This window comes from Esox lucius, chromosome 25 (genome assembly GCF_011004845.1).
Source record: "Esox lucius isolate fEsoLuc1 chromosome 25, fEsoLuc1.pri, whole genome shotgun sequence".
In the NCBI taxonomy this organism is placed as follows: domain Eukaryota; kingdom Metazoa; phylum Chordata; class Actinopteri; order Esociformes; family Esocidae; genus Esox; species Esox lucius.
In genome coordinates this window covers 12,233,442-12,244,627 of record NC_047593.1, presented here as the reverse complement: position 1 = coordinate 12,244,627, position 11,186 = coordinate 12,233,442, and the positions used below count along the sequence as shown (strand labels likewise).

The 11,186-nt window shown below is 42.2% G+C and overlaps 1 protein-coding gene across 1 annotated transcript in view; it reads right to left on the bottom strand.

Moving 5' to 3' along the window:
- Positions 1 to 398: 398 nt before the first annotated feature.
- LOC105021021 (zeta-sarcoglycan) overlaps positions 399 to 11,186 on the bottom strand; it is a 197,856-nt gene continuing 187,068 nt past the window's right edge. Inside the window, exon 8 of the mRNA XM_010888450.5 lies at positions 399 to 2,739. Within this exon, the coding sequence (XP_010886752.1) occupies positions 2,536 to 2,739 (204 nt within the window). The 3' untranslated portion in view covers positions 399 to 2,535. The remainder of the gene's footprint in view (positions 2,740 to 11,186) is intronic.

Sequence of the window (11,186 nt, the reverse complement as noted above, 5' to 3'; positions counted from 1 at the left end):
TAGTCATACCATTGTTTTTTAAAAATATTTCCCTTTGCCAGATTATAAATCTCAGGTGTGCACAGCCACCATTGCACATTACAGCATTTTTACGGACTATTATAGAACAATTTCCTCCTTCCCCTCATGGTTTTATGAAGATGTCCCAATTCACGGAAAATCTGACATTCGGGGATTGACTAGAAAAGAGGAATGAACAAAAGACGATGACAAACAGCGACTCGAAGGAAGCAAATACAAAGCATACTAACTAAAGATGAGGACATAGGCAGTTATCAAACAAGACAGGAAAATTGTAACTGGCACTTCAACTGACATTCCTACTTTGTTTAAATCCTTCTTTAAATGCATGTAAGACATGGACCAGTGTCAAGCTTTTTATTTCAAAATGGCTACTTCATTCTACTCTTCAGCATATGCAACTGCAGTGAGTAAACAAAACAATGACACACTGTTTTGATTGCTTCTCCCAAATAAAGACATTTAATAATCATCAACTGTTTTTGTCATATCAGCACTTCATTAATCGACCAAAGGATATGGCCCAAAGTGATGTTCTGTTGAGTAACCTCGTAAATGTCTATATGTCTATATCATTGACCTGTATGGACGCAAAGAAAGCAGAAAAACACTTTGCATACGATAACAATAAAGAAAACTTCAAACAGATTTTGTCGTTGGATAATATTGCAGTCTTACAACAATCTTACAAACACATTGCATAGAATCTGTAAGAAAATATATCTCTGTTCGTCATTTAAAACGGGTGTGTATTTATGTACATGTGAGGATGAATAAATATTGATTTATTAAAAATAAAAATAAAACAATGTGTCCACGTAGTACTTCCACAACATTTGTCCATATGGTTTTTAAGTTGTTCTATACCATATGGTGGAAGGAGCAGTTGAATGTTAAAACTATAAACTCTCTCCAGGTGCTTTAATTTGACAACGGCTCAATAGACTGGGAACGCGAATGAAACCAAACGCAACTCAGAGACATCGCACGCAGCTTGACTTTGTTATGTGACCTGCGTGAAACTCAGGAGAATGACCATTCCTAAACGCCAAGTGAAATGCCATGTCGCCGTTTGCGTTTGGTTTTAATATCCATTGCATTGCTTTGACCAATGGTGGCCTGCCACCTCATCTGCTGTGCAGTCAGGGATCAGATGGTCAGATCACATGGGAAGGTTAAATGCAGTACCGTCTTTAGCCTTTTGGTGGCACTAATAACAATTGGATTTGAGCCCCCCCCCCCCTCCAATAGTGGTTGGGACTCCCTAGTGGTTCCACTTCGGTCGCTTATGCCTAGATCCGGCCCGGATTAGCGGATACTTTTTTAGCTCTGACTTAAAACTGCATTTTATTCAGATAGGAACTCCACTTTAAGAGTGCCATGGAGTACTCTTGTGCTAAAATAAGCAGAATGCATACTTCATTCCAGTGAGCAGTGCTCGATGAAATCCAAATTCCAAAAGGTTTATTATTTGTTTTTGTCTAAGACTACATCATTTAGCTCTGATGGACAAGGAGAAAGATTGCAAAAATTACTTTTAGGTAACTCATAGAATGTGATTTCAGAGCAGGGATATTCATGACTGAACCTCAAAACGTAACACTACACATGACTGTAGAACTGGAAATGAAAAAGTAGAAACGTTAGAGCATTCTCAGATTCAGGGTGTCTTTAAAAAACAAAATTGTTTTATTTTTTCATTTTATTGGTATTTTTATATACATGGCATAATTTTGTGCTTTTTTTTTTATCAAGAAACATCAGAGAAAAAAATTCAAACTGTACTTGAAGTCTGTATAGAGATTTCTACAGGGCTTATATCCCAAAAGCAGTTTGTTTTCCAGTGAGTTAGTGACGGTCCACTGAAGATGATGAGAATGTTGGAGGTGGTGTGCTTTACCAACAATAGCAAAGGCACCTGTGTATCGCTTTGTTAGAAAAACAGACGTGGCCCAAATCCGACCGCGCAAATGTCCCGGATCAAGTTCGGCTCGGGAGCGGCCCAACACTCATTCCCCATCTGAGAACAATAGAAAAATAGAGGGAAAAAAACAACAAAAAAACAACATCAAGTTTTTTTTGTTCCATTTAAAGTTTTGGAAGAAGGGGGCTTTTTCCCAAGCCAGATTTTTTGAGGAATTCCAGATCTTTTTTTCTTCATTTGGGACGACTGTGAGAGACGACCAAGGGGACGGACAGAGCGCACGAGGACAACAACCAACAAGAGGGAAAGAGAGAAAAATCAAAAACAAACAATGACCAAAAGAAAGTGCAATATGATAAGTAAAAAAGGAAAAGACAGAGCGATAAAAGAGAGAGAGAAGAAAGACGAGGTCGCCACGGAGACAGAGAGAGAGAGGAAAAAGATATGAAGAATATCCCCCAAAGAAAGTGCATCTGTCGATAGATGGGGAACAGAATGGATTGAGACCAAGGTCCGGAGTCCTGGGATCCCAGACGGGGATCCTAAAGAGGGGAAGGCCTTTCTGGTGTTCAGCGGTCCTCTGCCCTCTCTCAGCTCCACAGACACACGTTGCTGGTGGCCTGGCAGGTGGAGCCCTTCTCGGCGGGGGACAGGTATAGCTTGCCACTTGGGCACACGCACAGCTCGTACACAGTTTGTTTGGGGTACGTGGTGCCGGGCGCGCCGTGCAGCGGGTCCGCCGCCGTCCCCTGAGGAAGGCTGCCCAGACGAACCGTGCTGGCGTCTAAAAAGATCTGGAGCGGGAGGAAGAGAGAGAAGAAGAATGAAAAGGAATTAGTGTATTAGAAATCAGAAGGAAATGGACAGACAGAGAGACAGGTAGAAAGAAAGAAGGAAAAGGCCAACTCTCTAACTCTTCATCTCCTACTGGCTGCTAGCATTAACTAGCATGGTGGTTCCGGTCACTTCCGGGCTCAAACCTGGATTCTCTCCCCTGCCCCCACTGCCTACCTTTTACTAATCATGATATAGAAGGCGTCATTATTCCATTCGATTATACATCAGAATTAGTATGGGGGAGTGGTATTTGGCTGGGATATCGCGTGTACAGTATGGGCTGTCCTCAGGCACCCCAGAAAGTAACGTGCCTGCACTCCAAAAAAAAAAATGCTGGGTTGCTTAAATAACCGAACTACCGGTTTGCCAGCATTAGGTCATTGTATTGGGTTGCTTTTCTGTATGGCAGGATTTTTTAAACCAATCCTGGGTTGTGAACAGACCCAGCTAGCCAGATCTCATCACTCCCGTGCAGTGGCACATTTAATGACCCTGCTGGGTATTTTCTTAACTCAGTGTTGGGTCAACAATCCCGCCCCTCCCCCTGAGGATCTGACTTATTTCTCAACGGACTGGACAGACAGAGGGACAAGACATTGTTACCAAAACCAGGTGTTTAATACTATCCTCAATCTTTTTATTCAAATTATAGTTCTGTGTGTATCCAGAAAATTGTTTTATTCAACTTATTTAGTTAGCAATCCCATTTAGTTAGCGTTTTTAGCCCCAGATTTGCAATTATTTCCTGTGCTGTGTTGTAACGTTCACCATCAGTTTTTCTTCATAACCTCAACTAGCTAGCTATTAGAATAGCACAGCGGGCTAGTTATAAATATTATTCCCAGTGAACTAACGCCTGGTTATTAGCTCCACCAACTTTACTAATACATTTACTATATACGCATCGATTCGAACTTCTTGGTTTGGTAGCTAGTTAACGTGCTATCAGTATTTAGTTAGACAATGTAGGTCAACATTATGTGTACGTGGCTAGCTAGCATTGTAACGTTCCTCTGATACTGTAAGACTAGATGGTCTGGTTCATACCTGTACAGTACCTGTGGAGTTAACATTTGGGCTGTGTTTTAGTGATATGTGTGTGTGTGTGTGATTGAGGATTATTGGTCAGTTCTCTAACTGTATGTTTTCTCTCAGAAATTCAATGGATACTTTGGTGGAGGAAAGATTAGAATCTGGAGTCACGCATCTCTAAATTTGAAGGTAAGGTTATCATTGTCATCCTTTTTCTTTATGGGTGTTCTATGCCAAATTAAACTCACTAATTCACATCAATATAGTTGAATTGAGAAGACAATGGGTGAACAGAGATGCATCACCACCTTAAATTGCATCTATCTTCTATGAAACGTAATGGTTGCAGTTTCGATTGGTACACCAAGTACAATTTGCAAATTGTATCATATAATTAACCACAGCAGGGGTTGTTAAACCTTTTCAGCCTGGGACCCAAATTAGAAGAAAAAAACATTTGGGACCACAGCTCATAAAAACATGGAACTATGTATAAAAATAAGTACATTTCACTGCGTTTACACCTAACAAAGGAGTGTTTCCTTCTCAGAGATTCAAAGAAACCAATGATGCATTCCTTCAACTTGTCTATGGGCAAAGCACAATTCTCACACTAGAATATTATTGAACAACATATCAATTATAATAGGAATTTACCTGAGCCTTTTGTACCAAAATTGCTGAATGCAATCCTCCTTAATTCTGACAATGCATTCCTGACATGGCTAGTAGGACATTCTATGGAAACTAGTTCTCAGAACACTTTTGTAAAATAGGAACTGTCTCATATATTCAGAGTTGTGGAGGACTTCACTGAAATATTGTGTGTTTGTTTTTCAGATATGAAAGGTGACTTGGCCTTGATACTGCTACTTCTACTGGGATTTTCCCACACAAGCATCTCTAGAGTTCAGTGAGAATGGTCAGAAAAAGAGAAAAATATCTAGTGAGCAGCAGTTCTCCGGGCAAAAATGCCTTGTTGATGGCTGAGGTCAGAGGAGAATGGTCAGACTGGTTTGAGCTGATAGAAAGGCAACAATAACTCAAATAACCACTCGCTACAACCAAGGTATGCAGAAGAGCATCTCTGAACTCACAACACGACGAACCTTGAAGCAGATGGGATACAGCAGCAGAAGACCACAAGAAAAAGAAAGTTGTATACAATGTACTTGTGTTTAATTGCTAGCTTTTAGTTGGAAATTACTAATTTTATTTTGAATGCTTAGGAAGTGCTGTTTTATATTTAATATGTCAAGCTACCACATCTGGTTAAATCAAGTAACCCAACATTTTGGGTCATTTAGCTAACCCAACCCCACTGGGTCAAAATTACCCAGTGCTGGATATGTACTGTAGAGACCCAGCACTAGCAGAAACGACCCAAATTGGGTACATTTTGACCCAGCATTTTTTAGAGTATGGATACAGCAGTAGGACGGGATATATTGGCTATGCTGTATACCAAAAACACCTGAGGTGCCTTAATGCAATTAAAAACCAGTTACCAACGCATAACAGCAAAAAGCAATTAACTGTCAAACTACCTACTTTCAGACAATCAATTATTCAGTATTCTAACTAAATGGCATTTAAAGCAAAATACATATTTGTAAATTGTTAATCCCTAGATTGGGCAATGTTAATAATCATGTTCAAAACACAACTATTTTCCAGCATTTCTTGTCTGCTTTCACCTTTCATGTAAGCCATTGTTCCAGCTGGCAATGAGCAAGAGACATTCAGCGTTGACCCTGATGTCGCTTTTGTTTTCCCTGTAAACCTGACATGACCATCAGCTATATTTGACAGACACCAGACTCTAGCCAAATTCCTTGACAGCGATCATTCATTCACTTCCACAACCACTCTGACAACAGGAAGTTGTCAGCTTGCCAACGGTAACCTAATCCAACGTCTTATTCTCCCATTACTGTCACAAGGAAAGTTCACTACAGAACGAAAAAGCATTTTCACTGACAAGACTGTTATTGTATGAGCCGAACTATTTCTTCTATATTTCACAGTAGGCAGAACTTTACCACGGCCGCGACGGTCGGCTGAAATAAAAGTTATCACCTTTCGTTGCAGAATACATCTTCCTGCCTTTGGGATACAGTAAAGTTGGAGGGTAAACCATGCCGGTCTGTAGAAATATTTTTGTGTGGTTAAAAGATGGAAGTAGAATAAAGGCATTCCAAATGACCCAGGGAATGTTTGCGTCACAATACTGGGATACCAAGCCCTTCCTAACGATTATTTTGCTACGAGTTGATCCTGCTCGGGTGGGTGCTGCCTCCTCGACTGTCAAGAGCAGAAACACCTGTGCTGCAGCAGTCACAAGCAAAGGCATCTCCTCTCTGCGAGTAATGAGCGACGCGCAAATCATGCAGTACACTTCATTAGTGGCGCTTTCATTAAGAGTGTGTATCGTTTATGAAGTGTCACACACACCGCTAAGGACGTAATGGAGGAGCAAAAGGGAGAAAGAGAGTAGAGAGAGAGAGAAAGAGGGAGGGAGAGAGAGAGAGGGAGGGAGATACAGAGCTGAGTGCTTCTTGCAGCGAGATTGAAACCTGCAGCGATCAACTTGGAACTCATTAAATCCTTCTAATTTATTGACAGATGTCTTTATTTATATATTTGTTTTAGGCTTCTCATAATTAAGAGTTTAATATTGCGCAAATGCAGGAGTGATGTGTATTTGTGTGTTTGTGTGTTGGTGATAGCCAGTCTGATATATAGGTAAGAGGACATAAGGCTACTTAAAGACTTGGAGCCAAATTAGCTAACTATATGTTACAGTGACTTAATGTGGTTTATGTTGAAAATGCTAATAAATACTGTTTATTCCTGTAGATTATTTGATTTTGGCTTCCTGTCCAAGCAACACATAGAATGACTGAAACACAATCCATTGCTTGATATGGAAACATTTTCCTTTATGGTAAAATTAAAAACCATTAAAGAACTCCCGATATAAAAAGTCTACACACCCCTGTTAAAATGCCAGGTTTTTGTGATGTACAAAAATGAGACAAAGATAAATCATGTCAGAACGTTTTACACTCATTTTGGTAATGAAGTAGAAGGCAGAGAAGAAGTGAAAAAAGAGTAAGTGCAGAAAGCAAGAGCAAGTCCAGTAGTGAAAACACCAGAAAGAGATGCCTGTAGAGGATAGACTAGATAGGCAGTCCTGTAGCTGATAGACTAGAGAGAGAGAGCAAGACAGAGAGAGAGATAATTAGAGACAGAGAGAGAAAGAGACAGAGAGAGAAAGTGTGGAGACATGGTCCACTGGAACCAGGATGGAGAGCCGCTGGAGACCAGTATTCAGAGTCAGAGAACGAGAGAATACGAGGAAGTCAGATATATATATATATATATATATATATATATATATATATATATATATATATATATATATATATATATATATATATATAAACGCCGGCCACCGCAAACCAATTAGTGTAAGTAATGGACCCTGGGCGAGCTGACAGGGCATATTTCCACCAGCGTAAACATAAACAAGAGCCCAGACACCCCCCCGCCCCCCTTCACTGTCCTTCTCTTTCCAGAATGTTGATGGATCAGAGATGACAGCCCTCACCATGTTTCTCATCTTTCCTTTCATTATTAGGAGCACAGCTAATAGCTAATAGCCCATAGATCCACCTAACTCCAGAGGTTATTTCCAAAGGTCTGGTCTTCCCCGGGCCGCTGGTTGACTTCTCAGGTTAGGGCTAATACCTTCTGGGTGTCTGACAGATATTGGCTTCTTCTGGTGGTCAGACAGGTGACAGCTTATTTTGGGGGTCTGACAGATAGCAGCTTCTCCTGATGGCATGACGGATAGCGACTTCTTCCGGTTGTTTGATGGAAAGCAGCTCCTTCAGGGGGCATGATGGGTAAAAGGGTAAGTATTCTGTACCACCACCAAAGGGTACAACTTAGTCATAGCCTAAGGCATAGAAATGCTAATGTTTAGCTCATTATTTCTGCTGGGGTTTGGCTAACCAGTCACAAAGAGGAGGGATATATGACATGAATCGCCAAGTACTCTGTACAGATGTTGATGTGATTTAGAAAAAGAGATAAGACAGTTTGTACTAGCCCTTAACGCAACAAGCTAATAGCTGCTACCATACTGGAAGTCTGTCAACATTAGCATGTCCAATCCAACCAGTGACATGTGTTTATCCTAAAGTCCTGCACTTGTTGAACCAGGTGCATGTGTGTTTAAATACATGGCACACGTCATACGACTGATGGGATTTGAAAGCCCCACAGGGATTGAGTGGAAAAACCTGGCGGTAGAACATGCTAAAGATCTAACGAGCGCAACGTTGGTAAAACTTTCCAACAGAAGTGAAGTACATAATGGTGCACTGTTTTTTGCTCGTTGGTCACCCCCACAGCACCGACAAATTGTTCAACTAGTCAACTATAGCCCTAGATTTGTTTCATTGGCGGAGCTAGTCCGGGGCCAACGTCAATAATTTATGCGGCCCCAGATAAGACAGGTGGAAAACAATGCACCACCAACATCAAGGAGTTTTGTATTAAATCCCATAGAGACTGGAGGACTACACCCTTTACTTCATGTCTGTTGATGATTACACACCGCCGTTACGCATCCCAGTTTATTCATATAATAATAATAATAATGTTATACATGTATGGATTTCATAAGGCCTAATATAAATATATAGTGTTTGTGTGTTTACCCTATAATTAGATAATGCATGGTTGATTTGATTTTAGCATATTTCTAGTGATAGGGGATATCACTCTATCAGTGCTGACCACTTATGGGAGGAGGGAACACTAGCAATGGGGATTTTCTGAGACAATCAGATTCCCTAGGAACCTCTCTTGCCTATCAAAACCAACCCAGGATTCCGAGGGGATGTGAGCGGAGACGTCCAACCTGAGGTAACACCTCGCTGCATTGTCCCTCACACGATAACAAACCATAATCCACCCAAAGGAGATGACTGGCAAAGAAAAAGAGAGAAAGAAACAGAGGTGCTTGGATGACAAACAAAAGAGGGGGACGGAAGTCATTCGGGCCAGTTTGGATAAAGATTAAAGTTGAAATGCATCCCAAACGAATGCGTCTCCGCTTTTATCCCTAACATCACAGCGGCTGTAGCTAGCACACGGCTAGCAGCCCCTCCACATTGTGCTTATGGGACAGCTGTAGCTAGCACACGGCTAGCAGCCCCTCCACATTGTGCTTATAGGAAAGCTGTAGCTAGCACACGGCTAGCAGCCCCTCCACATTGTGCTTATGGGACAGCTGTAACTACCAGACGGCTAGCAGCCCCTCCACATTGTCCTTATAGAACAGCTGCTAGCTTCTTTACCCTACCCCTGTTCTTCCCACCCTGAACGAGCAGGGACGGCAATTATAGGCGGTCAAAACATTTTCCACGGATGATTTCTCCCGACATAGCTGCACAGGAGAGACAGGGCGAGAACGAGGGAGGGAGGGAAGAGGAGCTTGAGATTCAGAGACAGGAGGAGAGATAGGGGAGGAGGAAGAGATTCTCAACCGAAACCCCTTTTAGTGTCTCAGCATGTCGCAAGGGGGATTGGAGGGAGATGGGGGAGGTGGGGTGGGCCCACACGGCGAGGGGGGGGGGGGGTCGAAGGACGAAAGCAGTGCCTTTGTGGTGGCGGCGTCTGGCACACACACTCCGGAGCAGACACAAATGACTGGGGCCAGCAGAAGCCATCTGAGTGCATTACTCAGTTCATTAACCTTCCAGAATGAGCGTACATAAGAACGCCACGTGACCGCAGAGGAAACGGGAAGACGTCGACGGAGAGGCCCGGGCGCACCCGTTGTCTCTGACGAAGTCCCATAAATCACGTGTGTGCACTAATGTGGGCCAGCCGCACCGGAAAGGCCACAGTCCGCACGCCGCGGACTGAGTCATAGAGTGATTACTAAATGGCTCTTCATTCCGGATAATGTAGCCAGCGGTAATAATGTCCATATGGAACACGCTGCCGACTGGGACGTGACCGTACTGCGCAAATAAACAGCGGGCAGGAGTTTTCCCCCACCAGACGATCCCAGAGCTGAAACCATATGACGTAAACCGGGGCCCAGAGGTATTCCTGGTCGAGTAGCGTCATCAGGAATGCAGAGACATAGCACAACGCCACACAGCATCACGACACACCCTTTAGTCGACGAGAGACCTACCTGATTTTCTAGGGTTTTGTTATCGGCGCAACACTGAATCCGAGCAACTTCATGAATAATTGTAATACAATATTTATGGTCTTAAAAAAACTGCCAGGATAGAATTCCTGATTATTTCCAGTGCCCGCGAGCCAATCGAGCAGTGGACTAAATGATGAGAGGGGGAACTTAATCAAAGTGGAAAGAAATGTCCTCTGTTAAATTATGTTAACTTTATTTTACACTGATAAGATGCATGCTGGGATCACAGCACCTGAGGGCCTGCTGCAGAGAACTTTGGCGAACCCTCTTGAGATTTTAATGTTCCTTTCCCTCTCTGTGACACCAAGGCTGTCCCATCTCCAAAGCCTCCAGAGTCAATCTTGGTTTATTCTCCAAATTCGTTTTTTTTTTTTTTAGTTTTTTTGTCTAATTAAGCCCAGAAAGTGAAGGCACACAGAATGAAGTTCAAGTTCTGTGTGAGAGTATGGAAAGGTTGGTGTGTGTGTAGGTGTGATCGGTTGAAAGAGAGAGAGAGATGAAAGGGGTGGGACATAAAAGGGAGAGAGAAAAAAAAGAGGGGACAAGAGGGGGAGAGAAAGGGAGAGAAATAGAGCGAGTTGGAGAGAGAAAGAGAAGACAGGGAGGCAGAGAGAAAGAAAGGGAAAGAGAGGGGAAGACACAGGCAGAAAGAGAGATGACAAGGTAGTACAAGGGTCAGATCCAAACAAGTGTTACTGAAGCTACCTTCTAGCAGCATTTTAATTTTCACTATCCTTCTCTGTTATTTTCACACTATATGGGATTCACTCTAGGGCGACGAGAATAGCTTAAATTGACAAAACGCATGTGTAAATAAACTATAATCAAAATGATCTCACATTTCCCTCTCAATCCCACAGTCAATCTAATAGTGAGAGAAGATCTCCATTCTGTGCTTTGTGCAGGCAAAAGGCATTTGATTTGACAAATTATCGCTTCAAACCTCAAAGGGCAAACCACCAGCATATTTGTTCATAGTTGTTCTTTCTCAGGGTGTCCCAAAGCAAACCCTATTCACCCTCACAGAACTTGCACTATAGTCAAAAATAACGCAGTAAAATAAGGAATCAGGATCCATCTAGACTAATTTTAAAATCTTACTGCAAACTGAGATAACTGACTGATGATGAT